This window comes from Cherax quadricarinatus, chromosome 49 (genome assembly GCF_038502225.1).
Source record: "Cherax quadricarinatus isolate ZL_2023a chromosome 49, ASM3850222v1, whole genome shotgun sequence".
Taxonomy (NCBI): Eukaryota; Metazoa; Arthropoda; class Malacostraca; order Decapoda; family Parastacidae; genus Cherax; species Cherax quadricarinatus.
In genome coordinates, this window is record NC_091340.1 from 7,278,512 (window position 1) to 7,299,041 (window position 20,530).

The 20,530-nt window shown below is 43.5% G+C and overlaps 1 protein-coding gene across 1 annotated transcript in view; it reads left to right on the top strand.

The window, feature by feature from the left end:
- The window catches only part of LOC138854108 (uncharacterized), a 97,909-nt gene extending 77,955 nt beyond the window's left edge, over nucleotides 1-19,954 (top strand). Inside the window, exon 2 of the mRNA XM_070095171.1 lies at nucleotides 18,051-19,954. Coding sequence (XP_069951272.1) covers nucleotides 18,523-19,539 — 1,017 coding nt within the window. The 5' untranslated portion in view covers nucleotides 18,051-18,522 and the 3' untranslated portion in view covers nucleotides 19,540-19,954. The remainder of the gene's footprint in view (nucleotides 1-18,050) is intronic.
- Nucleotides 19,955-20,530: the final 576 nt, after the last annotated feature.

A 20,530-nucleotide genomic window follows, 5' to 3' on the forward strand; every position in this document is an offset into this window, starting at 1 on the left:
CAGAATTGTTCCAGTGATAGTGTGTTCCAGTGTGTCAGAATTGTTCCAGTGATAGTGTGTTCCAGTGTGTCAGAATTGTTCCAGTGACAGTATGTTCCAGTGTGTCAGAATTGTTACAGTGATAGTGTGTTCCAGCGTGTCAGAATTGTTCCAGTTATAGTGTGTTCCAGTGTGTCAGAATTGTTCCAGTGATAGTGTGTACCAGTGTGTCAGAATTGTTCCAGTGATAGTGTGTACCAGTGTGTCAGAATTGTTCCAGTTATAGTGTGTTCCAGTGTGTCAGAATTGTTCCAGTCAGAATATTTGAGTTTCTTCCAGTTTTTATTTTGTGCTCTCAAGAAAAATACCCTTAAAATGTATATTGAAAAAAAATAATGTATTCAGTTTTTCTAAAAAAAATCGAAAAAAAATTGAATGTAAAAAAAAAATTCGGAATAAAATACCGACAATGATTTTTTTTAACGGGAATGTATCTTAAAATAAATCCGAATTTTGTTGCACTTTTTTCAAATTAATTTTGAATTCAAAGCAAATAAATGCCGTTCCTGTAAATTATTTGCGTGTGAATCCAAAAATAAATTCAATAATCCTGATAGAGGAGGAAGTTAGTTTATTCTGTTGGACGATGAATTATTTTGGTGTTGTGATTGGTCAGTTGTTGTTGTAGTTAGTGTGTATGTATACTGTCATGTGTATGTATACTGTCATGTGTATGTATACTGTCATGTGTATGTATACTGTCATGTGTATGTATACTGTCATGTGTATGTATACTGTGATGTGTATGTATACTGTCATGTGTATGTATACTGTCATGTGTATGTATACTGTCATGTGTATGTATACTGTCATGTGTATGTATACTGTCATGTGTATGTATACTGTGTTGTGTATGTATACTGTCATGTGTATGTATACTGTCATGTGTATGTATACTGTCATGTGTATGTATACTGTCATGTGTATGTATACTGTGTTGTGTATATATACTGTGATGTGTATGTATACTGTGATGTGTATGTATACTGTGATGTGTATGTATACTGTGATGTGTATGTATACTGTCATGTGTATGTATACTGTCATGTGTATGTGTATGTGTATGTATACTGTCATGTGTATGTATACTGTCATGTGTATGTATACTGTCATGTGTATGTATACTGTCATGTGTATGTATACTGTCATGTGTATGTATACTGTCATGTGTATGTATACTGTCATGTGTATGTATACTGTCATGTGTATGTATACTGTCATGTGTATGTATACTGTCATGTGTATGTATACTGTCATGTGTATGTATACTGTCATGTGTATGTATACTGTCATGTGTATGTATACTGTCATGTGTATGTATACTGTCATGTGTATGTATACTGTCATGTGTATGTATACTGTCATGTGTATGTATACTGTCATGTGTATGTATACTGTGTTGTGTATATATACTGTGATGTGTATGTATACTGTCATGTGTATGTATACTGTCATGTGTATGTATACTGTCATGTGTATGTATACTGTCATGTGTATGTATACTGTCATGTGTATGTATACTGTCATGTGTATGTATACTGTCATGTGTATGTATACTGTCATGTGTATGTATACTGTCATGTGTATGTATACTGTCATGTGTATGTATACTGTCATGTGTATGTATACTGTCATGTGTATGTATACTGTCATGTGTATGTATACTGTCATGTGTATGTATACTGTGATGTGTATGTATACTGTCATGTATACTGTCATGTGTATGTATACTGTCATGTGTATGTATACTGTCATGTGTATGTATACTGTCATGTGTATGTATACTGTCATGTGTATGTATACTGTCATGTGTATGTATACTGTCATGTGTATGTATACTGTCATGTGTATGTATACTGTGATGTGTATGTATACTGTCATGTGTATGTATACTGTCATGTGTATGTATACTGTCATGTGTATGTATACTGTGATGTGTATGTATACTGTGATGTGTATGTATACTGTGATGTGTATGTATACTGTGATGTGTATGTATACTGTGATGTGTATGTATACTGTGATGTGTATGTATACTGTCATGTGTATGTATACTGTCATGTGTATGTATACTGTCATGTGTATGTATACTGTCATGTGTATGTATACTGTGATGTGTATGTGTATGTATACTGTGATGTGTATGTATACTGTGATGTGTATGTATACTGTGATGTGTATGTATACTGTCATGTGTATGTATACTGTCATGTGTATGTATACTGTCATGTGTATGTATACTGTCATGTGTATGTATACTGTCATGTGTATGTATACTGTGATGTGTATGTATACTGTGATGTGTATGTATACTGTGATGTGTATGTATACTGTCATGTGTATGTATACTGTCATGTGTATGTATACTGTCATGTGTATGTATACTGTCATGTGTATGTATACTGTCATGTGTATGTATACTGTCATGTGTATGTATACTGTGATGTGTATGTATACTGTGATGTGTATGTATACTGTCATGTGTATGTATACTGTCATGTGTATGTATATTGTGATGTGTATGTATATTGTGATGTGTATGTATACTGTGATGTGTATGTATACTGTGATGTGTATGTATACTGTGATGTGTATGTATACTGTGATGTGTATGTATACTGTGTTGTGTATGTATACTGTGATGTATATGTGTGTATACTGTGATGTGTATGTATACTGTCATGTGTATGTATACTGTCATGTGTATGTATACTGTCATGTGTATGTATATTGTGATGTGTATGTATACTGTGATGTGTATGTATACTGTGTTGTGTATATATACTGTGATGTGTATGTATACTGTGTTGTGTATATATACTGTGATGTGTATGTATACTGTGATGTATATGTGTGTATACTGTGATGTGTATGTTTATTGTGATGTGTATGTATACTGTGTTGTGTATGTATACTGTGTTGTGTATGTATACTGTGATGTGTATGTATACAGCTATGTGTATGCTTGTGATGTGTATGTGTGTATACTGTGAGGTGTATGTATACCTTGAGGTAAGGGTGTGTGTGTGTGTGTGTAGTGAATGTGTTTATATATATATATATATATATATATATATATATATATATATATATATATATATATATATATATATATATATATATATATATATATATATATATATATATATATATATATATATATATATATATATATATATATATATATATATATATGTATATACATTGTGTGTGTGTAGTGTATATATATTGTATGTGTGTGTTGTGTGTATTGTACGAGTATGTATAAAATCGTTTAAGTTTAATTCTCCTTTAACTTGTTTCTAAATATTCTTATTTATAGATAAATCCTGATCTCTCTCTCTTTCTCTCTCTGTCTGTGTCTGTCTGTCTGTCTGTCTGTCTGTCTCTCTCTCTCTCTCTCTCTCTCTCTCTCTCTCTCTCTCTCTCTCTCTCTCTCTCTCTCTCTCTCTCTCTCTCTCTCTCTCTCTCTCTCTCTGTCTCCTCTTCATTACCTCGGCTTCTAACATAATGTCTCCCACACTTGCAGTAAGGAGAACATTCTGTCTTCTATTTCATTGTTTCAAGTTGCATTTTCCTTATTAATATTTCTACGGATCGTCCTTGTCTCACCTGAAGTTGCTCAGATTTAGTCATCCTATCTATTACGAACACAGGCGTCGACTGTGACCTGTACACCTTGTCCTAACACCATCACCAGTCTGGAAGTTGCAAAAAATCAGCAGAGGGAATAAATTATTGTATTTCCTTCAAAATAAGCTGGTACTTGTAGTGTACATAGGCTATGTACAGTATTTGTAACTATGTACAATGAGGCAAATGCGAACACAAGACGCGGTGAGAAGCGTAGCGACCAGCAGGGAAGGTAAGTCTGCCAAAGGTGCTTCACAAGTGTACCACGTCGCTTCACAGCTTTGGCAGGCTTACTTGTGATTGGCTGGTTGAACCAGGGTGCTGGTATAACTGTGGGGCCCCTGGTTGTTAAACCCTTAGCACCTGGTTTACTGGTCGGGAGGCATGACTATATGGGTGTGTGACGTACTCTTAGCATGCCACACCATCCATCCATTCATCCGTCCTTCCACTGGTGTGCAGGTTTAAGGACAACAGTGCTAACATCGTCTACCATCTGTTATGCTGTGTGTCAACAACAACAACACTGTACTGTTGTGTTGCTGTATTTCTTAATAAATTAAATACAATATTTATACCTCAGAAAATATTCTGAATTAATCATTTCGTTCTATTTTGGGGACACCAGTGTGTGTGTGTGTACTCACCTAATTGTGGTTGCAGGGGTCGAGACTCAGCTCCTTTCCCCGCCTCTTCACTGATCGCTACTAGGTCCTCTCTCTGCTTCCTGAGCTGTATCATACCTCTTCTTAAAACTATGTATGGTTCCTGCCTCCACTACTTCACTTGCTAGGTTATTCCACTTGCTGACAACTCTATGACTGAAGAAATACTTCCTAACGTCCCTGTGACTCGTCTGAGTCTTCAGCTTCCAGTTGTGACCCCTTGTTTCTGTGTCCCCTCTCTGGAACATCCTATCTCTGTCCACCTTGTCTATTCCCCGCAGTATCTTGTATGTCGTTATCATGTCTCCCCTGACCCTTCTGTCCTCCAGTGTCGTCAGTTCGATTTCCCTCAACCTTTCCTCGTACGACATTCCCCTGAGCTCTGGGACTAGCCTTGTTGCAAACCTTTGTACTTTCTCTAACTTCTTGACGTGCTTGACCAGGTGTGGGTTCCAGACTGGTGCTGCATACTCCAGTATGGGCCTAACATACACAGTGTACAGTGTCTTGAACGATTCCTTATTAAGGTATCGTAACGCTATTCTCAGGTTTGCCAGGCGCCCGTATGCTGCAGCAGTTATTTGGTTGATGTGTGCCTCCGGTGATGTGCTCGGTGTTATGGTCACCTCAAGGTCTTTCTCCCTAAGTGAGGTCTGTTGTCTTTGTCCACCTAGCCTATACTCTGTCTGCGGTCTTCTTTGCCCTTCCCCAATCTTCATGACTTTGCATTTGGCTGGATTGAATTCGAGAAGCCAGTTACTGGACCACATGTCCAGCCTGTCCAGGTCTCTTTGCAGTCCTGCCTCATCCTCATCCGATTTAATTCTTCTCATCAACTTCACATCATCTGTGAACAGGGACACTTCGGAGTCTATTCCTTCCGTCATGTCGTTCACATATATCAAAAATAGCACTGGTCCTAGAACTGACCCCTGTGGGACCCCGCTCGTCACAGGCGCCCACTGTGATACCTCTTCACGTACGTGTGTGTGCGTGTGTGTGTGTGTGTGTCTCAGTAGTAGTAACCAGTTACCAGTAACCAGTGTACCAGTAGATGACTCACTACCAACCGTCTCTGCGTGAATCACTGTCTGTATTCATATTGTTGCTGACCACAGCAGTATTCAAACACCCCCCTCACATATGGGTACTGGGGTTAGTCAGTCTTACGAGAGTGAGCAAGGAGGCAGGTCACGGCTGTTTGGGCGCTCCACACACTATCCGTAATTATACGTACTACCAGCCTATGTGAGTATTTCTTTACCCTATCCACGTGTTCGAACCCCACATGATAAATGGTGGCAGCGGTGGGATTGAACTCTTGGATAGTCAAGGTCCATCTGGCTAACCTTCCAGTAGGTTGTTTGTTCTGGAATAAAGGTATCAGTGGAGCATGGTCTGTCAAGACATGAACAGAGTACTGATAAATAATGTCTCGGAAGTGCTTTAAAGACCATACTATTGCTAAAGCTTCTTGCTCAGTTACTGTATAATTACGTTCAGCCTTTGTAAGGACTCGGCTAGCAAATGCAACTGCATTGTACTTGCCATCGGTCTTCTGAGCTAGTACGGCACCTATGCCAATTGAACTAGCATCAGTTGTCAGATAGAAGGGCTTAGAAAAATCTGGAAATTTCAAAATTGGAGCAGATGTTAGCTTTTCTTTTAGAGTTTGGAATGCTCTTTCTTGACGGAAGGTCCAAACAAAAGGAGCATCTTTCTTAAGCAACTCAGTTAGAGGAGCAGCTATGGAAGAAAAATTGGCAATGAAAGATCTATAAAAACCTGCTAAGCCCACAAAGGATCTTACGGCATCAGCAGTTTTGGGAGTTGGAAAATTTAGTACTGCAGTTACTTTACTTTGGTCAGTCGTAACCCCTCTAGGAGTGACTACGTGACCAAGAAACTTAATTTCTGATCTGAAAAATTGACATTTAGACAGTTTGATCTTTAAATTGGCTTTTTCAAGCTTACCAAGTACTACATCAAGTCTTTTCAAGTGTGTATCCACGTCTTTAGACATGACGATTACGTCATCTAAGTACACCATAAGTGCATTACCTATGAGACCTCTAAAGATATTAGTCATGAGCCTTGAGAACGTGATAGGGGAGGATCGTAATCTAAACGCCATACGGAGGAAGTGATAATGACCTGTAGGAGTGGAGAATGCAGTTAGCTCTTGGCTGTCCTCGTGAAGAGGGACTTGCCAAAACCCTTGTAACAAATCCAGGGTTGAAAAGACTTTGTTATCTCCGATGTTACGTAAAAGATCACCCAGTACAGGAAGTGGGAAGCGATCTGGAATAGTTTTCGCGTTTAACTTCCTAAAGTCAATCACTGGGCGCCAAGTACCATCCTTCTTAGGTACTAGGATCAAGGGCGCATTCCAAGGTGAATTGCTAGGTGCAATAACTCCATCATCAAGCATTTGATTGATCAATTCTTCTGCGACAGCAACTTGTGAATGAGGCATTCTGTACACAGGTATGTAGATAGGTCTAGTACCAGGTTCAAGTGGAATACGATGGGACAATAAGGTCGTAATACCAATCTTCTCACCTGGTAAGGCAATGGCTTTACGACGTTTGTTCAACAGAGTCAACAAACGCCTGACTTCATCTGGGAAGTCAGTGGGAGCTAAGTCTTTCTCCTCAACTGGTGGAACAGATTGATCCAGTGAAGTGGATGAGGGTAACCAGTTACCAGTAACCAGTGTACCAGTAGATGACTCACTACCAACCGTCTCTGCGTGAATCACTGTCTGTATTCATATTGTTGCTGACCACAGCAGTATTCAAACACCCCCCTCACATATGGGTACTGGGGTTAGTCATTCTTACGAGAGTGAGCAAGGAGGCAGGTCACGGCTGTTTGGGCGCTCCACACACTATCCGTAATTATACGTACTACCAGCCTACGTGAGTATTTCTTTACCCTATCCACGTGTTCGAACCCCACATGATGTGTGTGTGTGTGTGTGTGTGTGTGTGTGTATGTGCGTGTGTGTGTGTGTGTGTGTGTGTGTGTGTGTGTGTGTGTGTGTGTGTGTGTGTGTGTGTGTGTGTGTGTACTCGCCTAATTGTACACCTAATTTTGGTTGCAGGGGTCGAGTCATAGCTCCTGGCCCTCCTCTTCACTGGTCGTTACTAGGTCCACTTTCTCTGTGTGTGTGTGTGTGCGTGAGAGTGTGTGTGTGTGTGTGTGACTCAGTCGGTGTATATCTCTATGTACACACACAAACATACACGGGGTGGGGTGGGGGTGTATGCCTGCTGGGAGAGACAGGTAACGTGACCAGTCTGTACTGATGTGTATCATGTAAGACGTGAGAATGTTGAAGCCTCTACCACCACTACCACTACTACCACTACCACTACTACCACCACCACTACTACTACTACTACTACCACTGCTACTACTACCACCACTACCACTACTACCACTGTCACCACCACTACTACCACTACCACCACTACCACTACTACCACCACCACTACTACTACTGCCACTGCTACTACTACCACCACTACCACTACTACCACTGTCACTGTCACCACCACTACTACCACTACCACCACTACCACTACTACCACCACCACTACTACTACTGCCACTGCTACTACTACCACCACTACCACTACTACCACTGTCACTGTCACCACCACTACTACCACTACCACCACTACCACTACTACCACCACCACTACTACTACTGCCACTGCTACTACTACCACCACTACCACTACTACCACTACCACTGTCCCTGTCACCACCACTACTACCACTACCACCACTACCACTACTACCACTGTCACCACCACTACTACCACTACCACCAGTACCACTACTACCACCACCACTACTACCACTGCCACTGCTACTACTACCACCACTACCACTACTATTACCACCACCAATACTATCACCACCACTGCCACCACCACCACTACCTCTACCACCACTACCACTACTACCACTACCACCACTACCACTACTACCACCACCACTACTACTACTACTGCCACTGCTACTACTACCACCACTACCATTACTACCACTACCACTGTCCCTGTCACCACTACTACCACCACTACCACTACTACCACTACCACTGTCACCACCACTACTACCACTACCACCACTACCACTACTACCACCACCACTACTACCACTGCCACTGCTGCTACTACCACCACTACCACTACTATTACCACCACCAATACTACCACTACCACCACCACTGCCACCACCACCACTACCACCACCACTGCCAGCACTACCACCACTCCCACTACCACTACTACCACCACTACTACCACTGCCACTGCTACTACTACCACCACTACCACTACTATTACCACCACCAATACTACCACTACCACCACCACTGCCACCACCACCACCACTTCAGCCACCACTACCAGCACTACCACCACTCCCACTACCACCACTATCACCACTCCCACTGCTACCACTACCACTGCTACCACCACCACCAATACCACTGCCACCACCACTGCCACCACCACCACCTCTACCACCACTACCACTACTGTTACCACTACCACTACCACCAATACTACCACTACCACTACCACCACCACTACCACCACTCCCACAACCACCACTACCACTCCCACCACTCCCACCACCACCACTACCACTGTTACCACTGCCATCACTACCACTATAACCACCTCTACACCACTACCACTACTACCACTACCACCACCACCACTACCACCACCACCACTACCACCACCACCACTACCACTACCACTGCCATCACTACCACTACCACCTCTACCACCACCGCCTCTACCACTACCACCACCACTACCACCACTACCACTGCTACCACCACCACTACCACCACCACTACCACCACCACTACCACCACCACTACCACTACCATTACCACCACTACCACCTCCACTACCACCACCATTACCACCACTACCACCACCACTACCACCACCACCATTACCACCACTACCACCACCACTACCACCACCACCATTACCACCACTACCGCCACCACTACCACAACTTTTACTGAGGAATTTCCTCAATGGAATGCAAATTCTCTTCGACGCTTTATCGGCCTCTCTTGCCCCCCTCACTTTCTCCTCTTTCTTCTCTTCCCCTCTCCCTCTCCTCTCCCCTCTTCCCTCTCCCCTCTTCCTCTCCCCTCTCTCCCTTGCACACTCGTTTCTTTTTACGAGCCTAAAGGCGCGTAATATTACTACACTGGTTATCCTGAACCCTTTTGTTTTACCTTGATCCTCTTTTGTTTTACCTTGATCCTCTTTTGTTTTACCTTGATCCTCTTTTGTTTTACCTTGATCCTCTTTTGTTTTACCTTGATCCTCTTTTGCTTTACCTTGATCCTCTTTTGTTTTACCTTGATCCTCTTTTGTTTTACCTTGATCCTCTTTTGTTTCACCTTGATCCTCTTTTGTTTTACCTTGATCCTCTTTTGTTTTACCTTGATCCTCTTTTGTTTTACCTTGATCCTCTTTTGTTTTACCTTGATCCTCTTTTGTTTTACATATTTTGTTATTCCTTTATTCCTTGATGCTCTCTTGCTATTCCTTGACTTCTGACTTCATTAGGGCTATGAGCATATCACTGAAGAGAGAGAGAAGAGAGAAAAAGAGAAGAGAGATGAAGAGGAGTGGGGAGGAGAGAGGAGTGAAAGCGGAGTGGGGTGGGGAGGGGAGAGAAGGGGCGAGGAAAGGGGGGAATGGGGAGAGGAGTGGGTGAGGGGAGAGGAGTGAGTGAGGGAAGAGGAGTGGGTGAAGGAAGGGGATGGGAGAGGAGCGGTTAGGGGAGAGTGAGGGGAAGGGAGTGGAGGAGGGCAGAGAAGTTGGGGAGGGGAAAGGAGTGAGGGGAGGGGAGGGGAAAAATAAGTTGTGCAGAGTGTGGTTGTTCCTTGAACAAAGACATTTCTGCCTCCATTGTTATGAAGGACATGGTTATCCTGCCTCTGTTCTTCCTTACTCACCTCTCTCTCTCTCTCTCTCTCTCTCTCTCTCTCTCTCTCTCTCTCTCTCTCTCTCTCTCTCTCTCTCTCTCTCTTCTACACAGGTATCCCTAGCTTTATTGACAAGCTATTTACAGGTAAAGGATTCCTAACTTTATTGGCAAGCTAAGAGCTGTTACCTACATCAGTTCATTTGAAAGCATTTTTATTGTTATGAGACATACAAGTAGGGAACAGGATGAAGTTGGAGCCATCTGTGGGCCAGCATTTTCATTTGATCAACTGACTTTATCTCGTTGACATCATAATGCTGTAAGAATGTGTTCCATACTCGAGCCATCCTGGGTATGTATGATCTCAGATGTAGTGATGTTCTGGAGAAGGGTACAGCCAGAGTGAGGTTGCTGCTTTCTGCCCGTCTTGTGGCATAAAAGCTTGTTTCACGCTGTCCTCGAAGTGGATCCAAGTGTGGTACTTTGACAATATTGGCCTTGTACATAACAGTAAGGCCACCCACATCCCTCCTGTGTTGAAGGCTCTGCTGAAATGACAGATCTATCCAGGATGGGTCCAGGCGAGAGATGAGACGTCTTGCTCTGTTCTCTACTCTGTCAAGCAGTCGCAGATGAGAGGGAGCGTCCTCCTTTCTGTCTCTCTCTCTCACTTCCCTGTTATTATTCTTGTTCAACTTCTATCTCTTCTTCTATATTCTCCGTCAGTCTTCTTTTTTTTTATTTCTTCTTCTGTCTTCAGTCTTCTTGTTTCTTCCTCTGTCTTCTTCAATCTTCTCTCTTAATCTACTTGTTTCTTCTTCCATCTTCTCTCCCTCATACAACTCTCTTTCTGGTATACAGATCATTCAACATAACCTGTTAAGAGTGCTCTAATACTGCTCTCTTCGCCGTGTATATGAGAGTAAAGAGCGACTCCCTGCAAGGTTAAGAGCAGTGAGAGCAGTGCTCTCTTAGAGAGCAGTTGTGTCTAGGTCACCTTGTTTAATGATGACTCGCACTTAGTTAGGGCAATTAAGAGTTTTTGAGAAATGCTCTTATTCTTACTGCCAGTTAATTGCCCCAATTTAAGTCACAGTTAATTGCCCTCATTTAATTCACAGTTAATTGCTTTCATTTAAGTCACAGTTAATTGCCCTCATTAAAGGAAGTCGCAGTTAATTTCCCTAATTTGTGTAAGTCATACTTAATTGCCCTCATTAATGAAAATAACAGTTAATTGCTCTCAGTGTAAATTACAGTTAATTGCCCTCAGTGGAAATCACAATTGCCCTCATTTGTGTAAATGACAGTTAATTGCCCTCAGTATAAATAAGTTAATTGCCATCATTAATATAAATCACAGTTAATTGCCCTCAGCAAGAAATGATGGTAGAAACTGTCGTCTTGAAGATGCTCCAATTATGGGTTAACCAGATCAATTAGTGGTGAACACACTCTTAGGCCCCGAATTCTGCTGAAAGAATTTGTTCAAAACAGAAACACAGAGCAAGATATAGATCAGTGCTATCCACAGAGTCACTCTGGCTCTTAACAAGACGCTTGAGGGGCCCCCATTGTGGGTACTTCAGAGAAGAGAGATGTCACGTCTAGGCTGGAGGACTTTGCTTGTTTCCGATATTAATGAGGTCGTCACCAGTGGTTTGAGGCAGTGTCAGCCAGGCTTATCTTAGGTGTTATACTAGGTGTTATAGTACGTGTTATACTAGGTGTAATACTAGATGTTATACTAGGTGTTGTACTGTAAAAGGTGGTGTACGAATGGTATATAATACCGACAAGATGAGATTAAGACACATGTGCAACATCTGGGTATCTTTATTGTAGACGTTTCGCCATCCAGTGGCTACAATAAAGATACCCAGATGTTGCACATGTGTCTTAATCTCATCTTGTCGGTATTATATACCATTCGTACACAACTTGTCAGACACTGCAACATCATGGAATCTTAATTCTGAGGACATGTACATAACCTTCACGACTACGACAACTACTACTACAACTAACCCATCTCTTTGGGAAGGACCTACTTCCACTGGGGAATCCCGCCTACCAGTGAATATGCCCTCGTCTGCTACACCTGACGTTACTATATAAGCGCCAGGATCCTATCTTCTGCTTCAGAATCTCCACGACTATGGTGCTCTTCGCACCTACTCCTAGGTTGAGGGACTGATTACCTCATCTTCTGTACATAGTTCTACTGTCTTCAAGTTATGTCCTAGAATTTGTATTGATAAAGCCACTGGATGGCGAAACGTCTACAATAAAGATACCCAGATGTTGCACATGTGTCTTAATCTCACTGTAAAAGGTGTTATACTTGGTGTTATACTAGGTGTTATAGGTGTTTGGCTAAAATCTCTTGACTGTGTGTGTCGGGGGGGGGGACTTTATCTATTCCTGAGAGACGGAGTCTCCGTGAAATTCCAGAGTTGTCTTCGACAGGCCGTACATTGTAGCGGCTCTGTGCTTGCTGGTAATGGTGCGTACAAGTTTTTCTCGTTTCTTAGCTGTTTAGAACTGGTCTGTGTTGTTTAAAACTGGTCTGTGTTGTTTAGAGCTGGTCTGTGTTGTTTAAAACTGGTCTGTGTTGTTTAAAACTGGTCTGTGTTGTTTAGAGCTGGTCTGTGTTGTTTAAAACTGGTCTGTGTTGTTTAGAGCTGGTCTGTGTTGTTTAAAACTGGTCTGTGTTGTTTAAAACTGGTCTGTGTTGTTTAGAGCTGGTCTGTGTTGTTTAAAACTGGTCTGTGTTGTTTAGAGATGGTCTGTGTTGTTTAAAACTGGTCTGTGTTGTTCAGAGCTGGTCTGTGTTGTTTAAAACTGGTCTGTGTTGTTTAGAACTGGTCTGTGTTGTTTAAAACTGGTCTATGTTGTTTAGAACTGGTCTGTTTTAGAACTGGTCTGCGTTGTTTAGAACTGGTCTGTGTTGTTTAGAACTGGTCTGCGTTGTTTAGAACTGGTCTGTTTTAGAACTGGTCTGCGTTGTTTAGAACTGGTCTGTGTTGTTTAGAACTGGTCTGCGTTGTTTAGAACTGGTCTGTTTTAGAACTGGTCTGTGTTGTTTAGAACTGGTCTGTTTTAGAAGTGGTCTGCGTTGTTTAGAACTGGTCTGCGTTGTTTAGAACTGGTCTGTTTTAGAACTGGTCTGCGTTGTTTAGAACTGGTCTGTGTTGTTTAGAACTGGTCTGCGTTGTTTAGAACTGGTCTGCGTTGTTTAGAACTGGTCTGTTTTAGAACTGGTCTGTGTTGTTTAGAACTGGTCTGTGTTGTTTAGAACTGGTCTGCGTTGTTTAGAACTGGTCTGTGTTGTTTAGAACTGGTCTGCGTTGTTTAGAACTGGTCTGTTTTAGAACTGGTCTGCGTTGTTTAGAACTGGTCTGTTTTAGAACTGGTCTGCGTTGTTTAGAACTGGTCTGTGTTGTTTAGAACTGGTCTGCGTTGTTTAGAACTGGTCTGTTTTAGAACTGGTCTGCGTTGTTTAGAACTGGTCTGTTTTAGAAGTGGTCTGCGTTGTTTAGAACTGGTCTGTGTTGTTTAGAACTGGTCTGCGTTGTTTAGAACTGGTCTGTGTTGTTTAGAACTGGTCTGCGTTGTTTAGAACTGGTCTGCGTTGTTTAGAACTGGTCTGTGTTGTTTAGAACTGGTCTGCGTTGTTTAGAACTGGTCTGCGTTGTTTAGAACTGGTCTGCGTTGTTTAGAACTGGTCTGTGTTGTTTAGAACTGGTCTGTGTTGTTTAGAACTGGTCTGTGTTGTTTAGAACTGGTCTGTGTTGTTTAGAACTGGTCTGTGTTGTTTAGAACTGGTCTGTTTTAGAACTGGTCTGTGTTGTTTAGAACTGGTCTGTGTTGTTTAGAACTGGTCTGTTTTAGAACTGGTCTGTGTTGTTTAGAACTGGTCTGTGTTGTTTAGAACTGGTCTGTGTTGTTTAGAACTGGTCTGTGTTGTTTAGAACTGGTCTCTGTTGTTTAGAACTGGTCTGTTTTAGAACTGGTCTGTGTTGTTTAGAACTGGTCTGTGTTGTTTAGAACTGGTCTGCGTTGTTTAGAACTGGTCTGTTTTAGAACTGGTCTGTGTTGTTTAGAACTGGTCTGTGTTGTTTAGAACTGGTCTGCGTTGTTTAGAACTGGTCTGTTTTAGAACTGGTCTGTGTTGTTTAGAACTGGTCTGCGTTGTTTAGAACTGGTCTGTTTTAGAACTGGTTTGTGTTGTTTAGAACTGGTCTGTGTTGTTTAGAACTGGTCTGTGTTGTTTAGAACTGGTCTGTGTTGTTTAGAACTGGTCTGCGTTGTTTAGAACTGGTCTGTGTTGTTTAGAACTGGTCTGTGTTGTTTAGAACTGGTCTGTGTTGTTTAGAACTGGTCTGCGTTGTTTAGAACTGGTCTGTGTTGTTTAGAACTGGTCTGTGTTGTTTAGAACTGGTCTGTGTTGTTTAGAACTGGTCTGCGTTGTTTAGAACTGGTCTGTGTTTTTAGAACTGGTCTGTAATGTTTAGAACTGGTCTGGGTTTTTAGAACTGGTCTGTGTTTTTAGAACTGGTCTGTAATGTTTAGAACTGGTCTGTGTTTTTAGAACTGGTCTGTAATGTTTAGAACTGGTCTGGGTTTTTAGAACTGGTCTGTGTTTTTAGAACTGGTCTGTAATGTTTAGAACTGGTCTGTGTTTTTAGAACTGGGAATGATTGACGTAGGAAAGTTTTAGTTAAGGTGTCCAGGTCACTGAGACTCGCAGGTGTCCAGGTCACTGAGACTCGCAGGTGCCCAGGTCACCGAGACTCGCAGGTGTCCAGGTCACTGAGGCTCGCAGGTGTCCAGGTCACTGAGGTTCGCAGGTGTCCAGGTACTGAGGCTCGCAGGTGTCCAGCTCATTGAGATTCGCAGGTGTCCAAGTCACTGAGGCTCGCAGGTGTCTAGGTTACTGAAGCTCGCAATTGTCCAGGCACTGAGGCTCGCAAGTGTCCAATCACTGAAGCTCGCAAGTGTCCAGGCACTGAGGCTCGCAAGTGTCCAGGCACTGAAGCTCGCAAGTGTCCAGGCACTGAGGCTCGCAAGTGTCCAGGCACTGAAGCTCGCAGGTGTTCAGGTCGTACTCTGCCGTACTCTGTACTAATTTCTTTGCGTGCATTGAAATAGATGGGGCTGGGCTTATGAAATACAGGGATAGTTTTCTGGGATGATGGAGGTAGATGGGGCTGGGTTTATGCGATATGGAGTATACCGTATCTGGATGACATACCGACCTGGAACACATCTACTTGAGACAACGTTTCGCTCTGTGTAGAAGGAAAAGTTGTCTTAATAATGGCCTCCTATCTGTAGCACGCCCTGCTGTCTACCCTACACTCTGCTTTCTGCAGTACGCCCTGCTGTCTGCAGAACACCCTGCTGTCTGCAGTACGCCCAGCTGTCTGCAGAACACCTATCTGCAGTACACCCTTCTGTCTGCAGTACGCCCTGCTGTCTGCAGAACACCCTGCTGTCTGCAGTACGACCAGCTGTCTGCAGAACACCTGCTATCTGCAGTACACCCTTCTGTCTGCAGTACACCCTGCTGTCTGCAGTACACCCTGCTGTCTGCAGTACACCCTGCTGTCTGCAGTACACCCTGCTGTCTGCAGTACGTCCTGCTTTCTGCAGCATGCCCTCTGGATGGACAATTTGCACACAATAAACAGTATGAAAATCATCCTGAGAGACTGTTGAAGGGTATTAATGAGAGCCAAATGTGCCACATACAAACCAGGGATGCCTACTGTAAGTACACTCATTAAGGTGTCCAGGCACGAACCTCTCCTCACTGGTTATACACACAGGTGTATAACTAGGGAGCACGCACCTAAACACACGTATATGTACGTACACCCATGTATATGTACATACAAGCAGGCATGTGCGCGAATACCAAGTGTGGTAGTAACCTGGCAGGTGTGTGGTGGTGGTCAGCTGACAGGTGTGTGATTGTGGTGGTGGTAGTAATGGTCAACTGACAGATGTGTGATGGTGTTTGTTGTGGTAGTAGTGGTCAACTGACAGATGTGTGATGGTGTTTGTTGTGGTAGTAGTGGTCAGCTGGCAGGTGTGTGATGGTGTTTGTTGTGGTAGTAGTGGTCAGCTGACAGGTGTGTGATGGTGTTTGTTGTGGTAGTAGTGGTCAGCTGACAGGTGTGTGATGGTGTTTGTTGTGGTAGTAGTGGTCAGCTGACAGGTGTGTGATGGTGTTTGTTGTGGTAGTAGTGGTCAGCTGACAGGTGTGTGATGGTGTTTGTTGTGGTAGTAGTGGTCAGCTGGCAGGTGTGTGATGGTGTTTGTTGTGGTAGTAGTGGTCAGCTGGCAGGTGTGTGATGGGGGTGGTGGTAGTAGTGGTCAGCTGACAGGTGTGTGATGGTGTTTGTTGTGGTAGTAGTGGTCAGCTGACAGGTGTGTGATGGTGTTTGTTGTGGTAGTAGTGGTCAGCTGGCAGGTGTGTGATGGTGTTTGTTGTGGTAGTAGTGGTCAGCTGGCAGGTGTGTGATGGTGTTTGTTGTGGTAGTAGTGGTCAGCTGGCAGGTGTGTGATGGGGTGGTGGTAGTAGTGGTCAGCTGACAGGTGTTTACTATCATAACCATTTCACTAACACGTCAGTTCTATGTTAATTCTGTCTATTATTATTATTATTAATTCTATCTGTCTATTATTATTAATTCTATTATTATTATTATTATTATTATTATTATTATTATTATTATTATTATTATTATTATTATTATTATTATTATTATTACAGAGGTGTACTAAATTCGTAGGAATGACACAGCTCCTGGTCCATGATGCTGAACTCAGACTTTTCACCAGCGCTTGAAAACACTTTAAGTCTGCAAGTCTCTCTGACAAGTCTGACAGATCCTCATATTCTGATATATTATTACACATTTTACCCTTCTCGTTGCCCCCTTCCGGTTTGCAGCTTGGGTGCGTTGCAGACTCGTATTACCACAGCGTAAGTGGACGGTGGAGCGAGTCTCCACTTTTGGCTGTATGAACTCAAGCTAAGTTGTAATATACAACTGAAACGGAGAGTCTAAGATACAAATTAATAAGGCCTGAGCTTGCTACCATCTGCAGCTCATGAGACTGCCATCCCCACGAGCCCCTTTGAGGCGGGGTAGATGGCAGACCAGAGGCCTAGCTTCTCCCTACGAGCCCCGTGAGGGCGGGGAATGTGGCTAGGCCTGGGGACACATGGTCCCAAAGATGAGGAGGTACTTGTACCTCCTCCCATGGAAGACTTAATTAAGTCTCGAGATACTCCCCAGATAGGGAGCCAAGGCCGGGTCACCACTACTTGGAAAAGACCCGGGCCGGGAGAATACCGGCGAAAAAAAAAAAAAAAAAGATACAAATTTTGGTTTATAACAAAAAAAAAGGCACAATACCGTGACTGGAACGATACACAAATAACCCGCACATAAAAGAGAGAAGCTCACGACGACATTTCGGTCCAACTTGGACCATTTACAGTCACGGTGACTTTGTAAATGGTCCAAGTCGGACCGAAACGTCGTCGTAAGCTTCTCTCTTTTATGTGCGGGTTATTTGTGTGAATTTTGGTTTTGTGGGTTGTCTTCTATGGTAGGTTATTAGATCCTGTATTGGATCTATATGATGTAGTTTTGTATGGTTGTAATGTGATGGCGATGAAGGCTGATTATTTTGTGTTGTCTTCTATTTCAGAGCTGGATATTTGTTGGCTCAACGGGGGAGAAATCTTGAGAGGAGTGGAAGATGCTGGTGGAACTACTACCCCTGTGTTGAGTGCTTGAGGTTGACATTGTCAGATACTGCTAGCTACTGCTGAAGTGACAAATAGCAGTGAGGATACTAGTAGCAGCAGTGAATATACTAGAAGCAGCAGTGAGCATACTAGTAGCAGTGAACATACTAGTAGTAGCAGTGAATATACTAGTATCAGCGGTGAATATACAGGCTAGAACAGTGAGCATACAAGCAGCAGCACAGAAACAGTGAGTGTATAAACAATCATAACGTGTGGGAAGTGAATTGTTTTACCGGGTTCCTAGTGTTCCCCGTCAAGCGTTCTTGTAGTAAATCATGTAAAACGTATGGTTTTGGCGTACTTTTTGAGTTCCCTTCAAGCTTTGTTTACAAAATGAAGAATAGAAAGTAAAACAGACAAACATTTGACATGGAAGACGACGCAGACGGCAGGCTCATCCTGAAGGAGGAGGTGAAGTGGGAGGTCCGTGAAGCCCAGCAGCCCGAGGCTGCCGATGTCTGCCCGAGGCTTAAGGTAGCCAGGAAGTCTCTCACACGATGTAAGGGTGTTGAGGAGGCTTTCGACGGGGAGTATGACCCGTGTTTGTTGGGTGAGGGTGAGAACGAAGCTTGCGAACCAGCGCCTCGACCTGAAAGTCTCGGTACCTCTCCCGAGGCGAGACTTGTTAACCCTGTCAGTACTGGAAGCCCAGAAGCTGGGTCTCCTAGGACGAGTGAAGGTGAAGGTGCCACACTACACTCGCCCGCCAGCCCGCACACAGACAAGGGCAGCAGCTACCGCAACAGCAGTAGCAGCAGCTGCGAGGAAGGAGGTGGAGAGGTTTACGATGATATCTCTGCTTCCATGAGCGTCATCCGCATGGAGAAGTTCGCGCTGGAGAAGCGTCGCGTGTCCCGCATCCTGCCCAAGTGCCTGCACCGCACCTTTGTGGATAAAGACGTAGAGCAGCTGTTTCAAGCTTATCACGAGCGCCAACGTCGAGCAGACCTCAACATTCTGCTGGCTGGAGGTGCCATCTTTGCCGCTTACAGTGTCACACTGTGTCTGGCTGATCTCAAGGAGTCAAACGTATACGCACCTCTAGCACCGGCATGCATAGGTGCCATCCATGTCCTGCTGCTGCTTCTGTGCCGTCTTCATGTCTTCCCTGAACGCTCTTGGATTTTGCTGCCCTACGTGGTATGGGCGCTGTTTCTAGCGGGTGTGGGCGTGTTCGTGGCACTAGGGCCACCCATGCCTATCCCACGTCAGGCTCTCCTCTGGCTCATACTTCTGCACTTCATGGTGTTCGTGGGTCTTCCTCTGCGTCTACCTGCGTGTCTGCTGCTCACCAGCATCACAGCTGCAGCTCATCTCTCCACCTCAGCTCTGTTGACGGCCCAAGCACATCATGGCTCCATTCAGGTACGTTGCTCATGTATCTAGTTTCTTATTGTAAATCAATGGTATGTAGTGCCGACAAGTTTTTTAAGAAACGTATGCATCACTTAAGTAGCTTCATTGACTAGACATTTCACCTTTGCTGCAGGATTCATTAGCCGAGTACAGAGATGTACTCGTCGATTGGTGACGCTTTGAACGCAGGCGAAACGTATCATCAATAACGATAGCTAAATGTTGCACACGCGTCTTGCTAACATTTCTCGTGTCATGCCATAATTAACTGATACGGCACAAGCAACAGTAGCTCTATAATCCCACCACAGCGTACATGTCAGGGTATATACGGCACAAGTCGTCGTAGCCCTATAAACTAACAACAAAAATGTGCATGGGTTTCTTACTTCTCAGAATTTTTTCTCGTCCGTTACATCTTGTCATCCGTCTCAATTTTCTCTTCTCGAAGGACCATTTTTTGTTAAGCTTTTATGTAATCGCATAAGCCTGTAATCCCTGTCAGCCATGGTCCATGTTAATTATGGTTCATGTCAGCCGTGGTTCCTCTCGTTAGGAATGCTGATACGTCTGACGTAAACCTTTAAATGTTTTCAATCTTTTAAGGTTTAAGTAAACCATGTACAGGCTGTACAAACACTGATTGTATTTCCGTCACCAAAATAAGCTGGTTTTTGCAGTTCAGTGACCTGTTTCAGTTCAGTGACCTGTTTCAGTTCAGTGACCTGCTTCAGTTCAGTGACCTGCTTCAGTTCAGTGACCTGCTTCAGTTCAGTGACCTGATTCAGTTCAGTCACCTGCTTCAGTTCAGTGACCTGCTTCAGTTCAGTCAACTGCTTCAGTTCAGTCAACTGCTTCAGTTCAGTCAGCTGCTTCAGTTAGTCAACTGCTTCAGTTCAGTGACCTGCTTCAGTTCAGTCACCTGCTTCAGTTCAGTCACCTGCTTCAGTTCAGTCACCTGATTCAGTTCAGTCACCTGCTTCAGTTCAGTCACCTGATTCAGTTCAGTGACCTGCTTCAG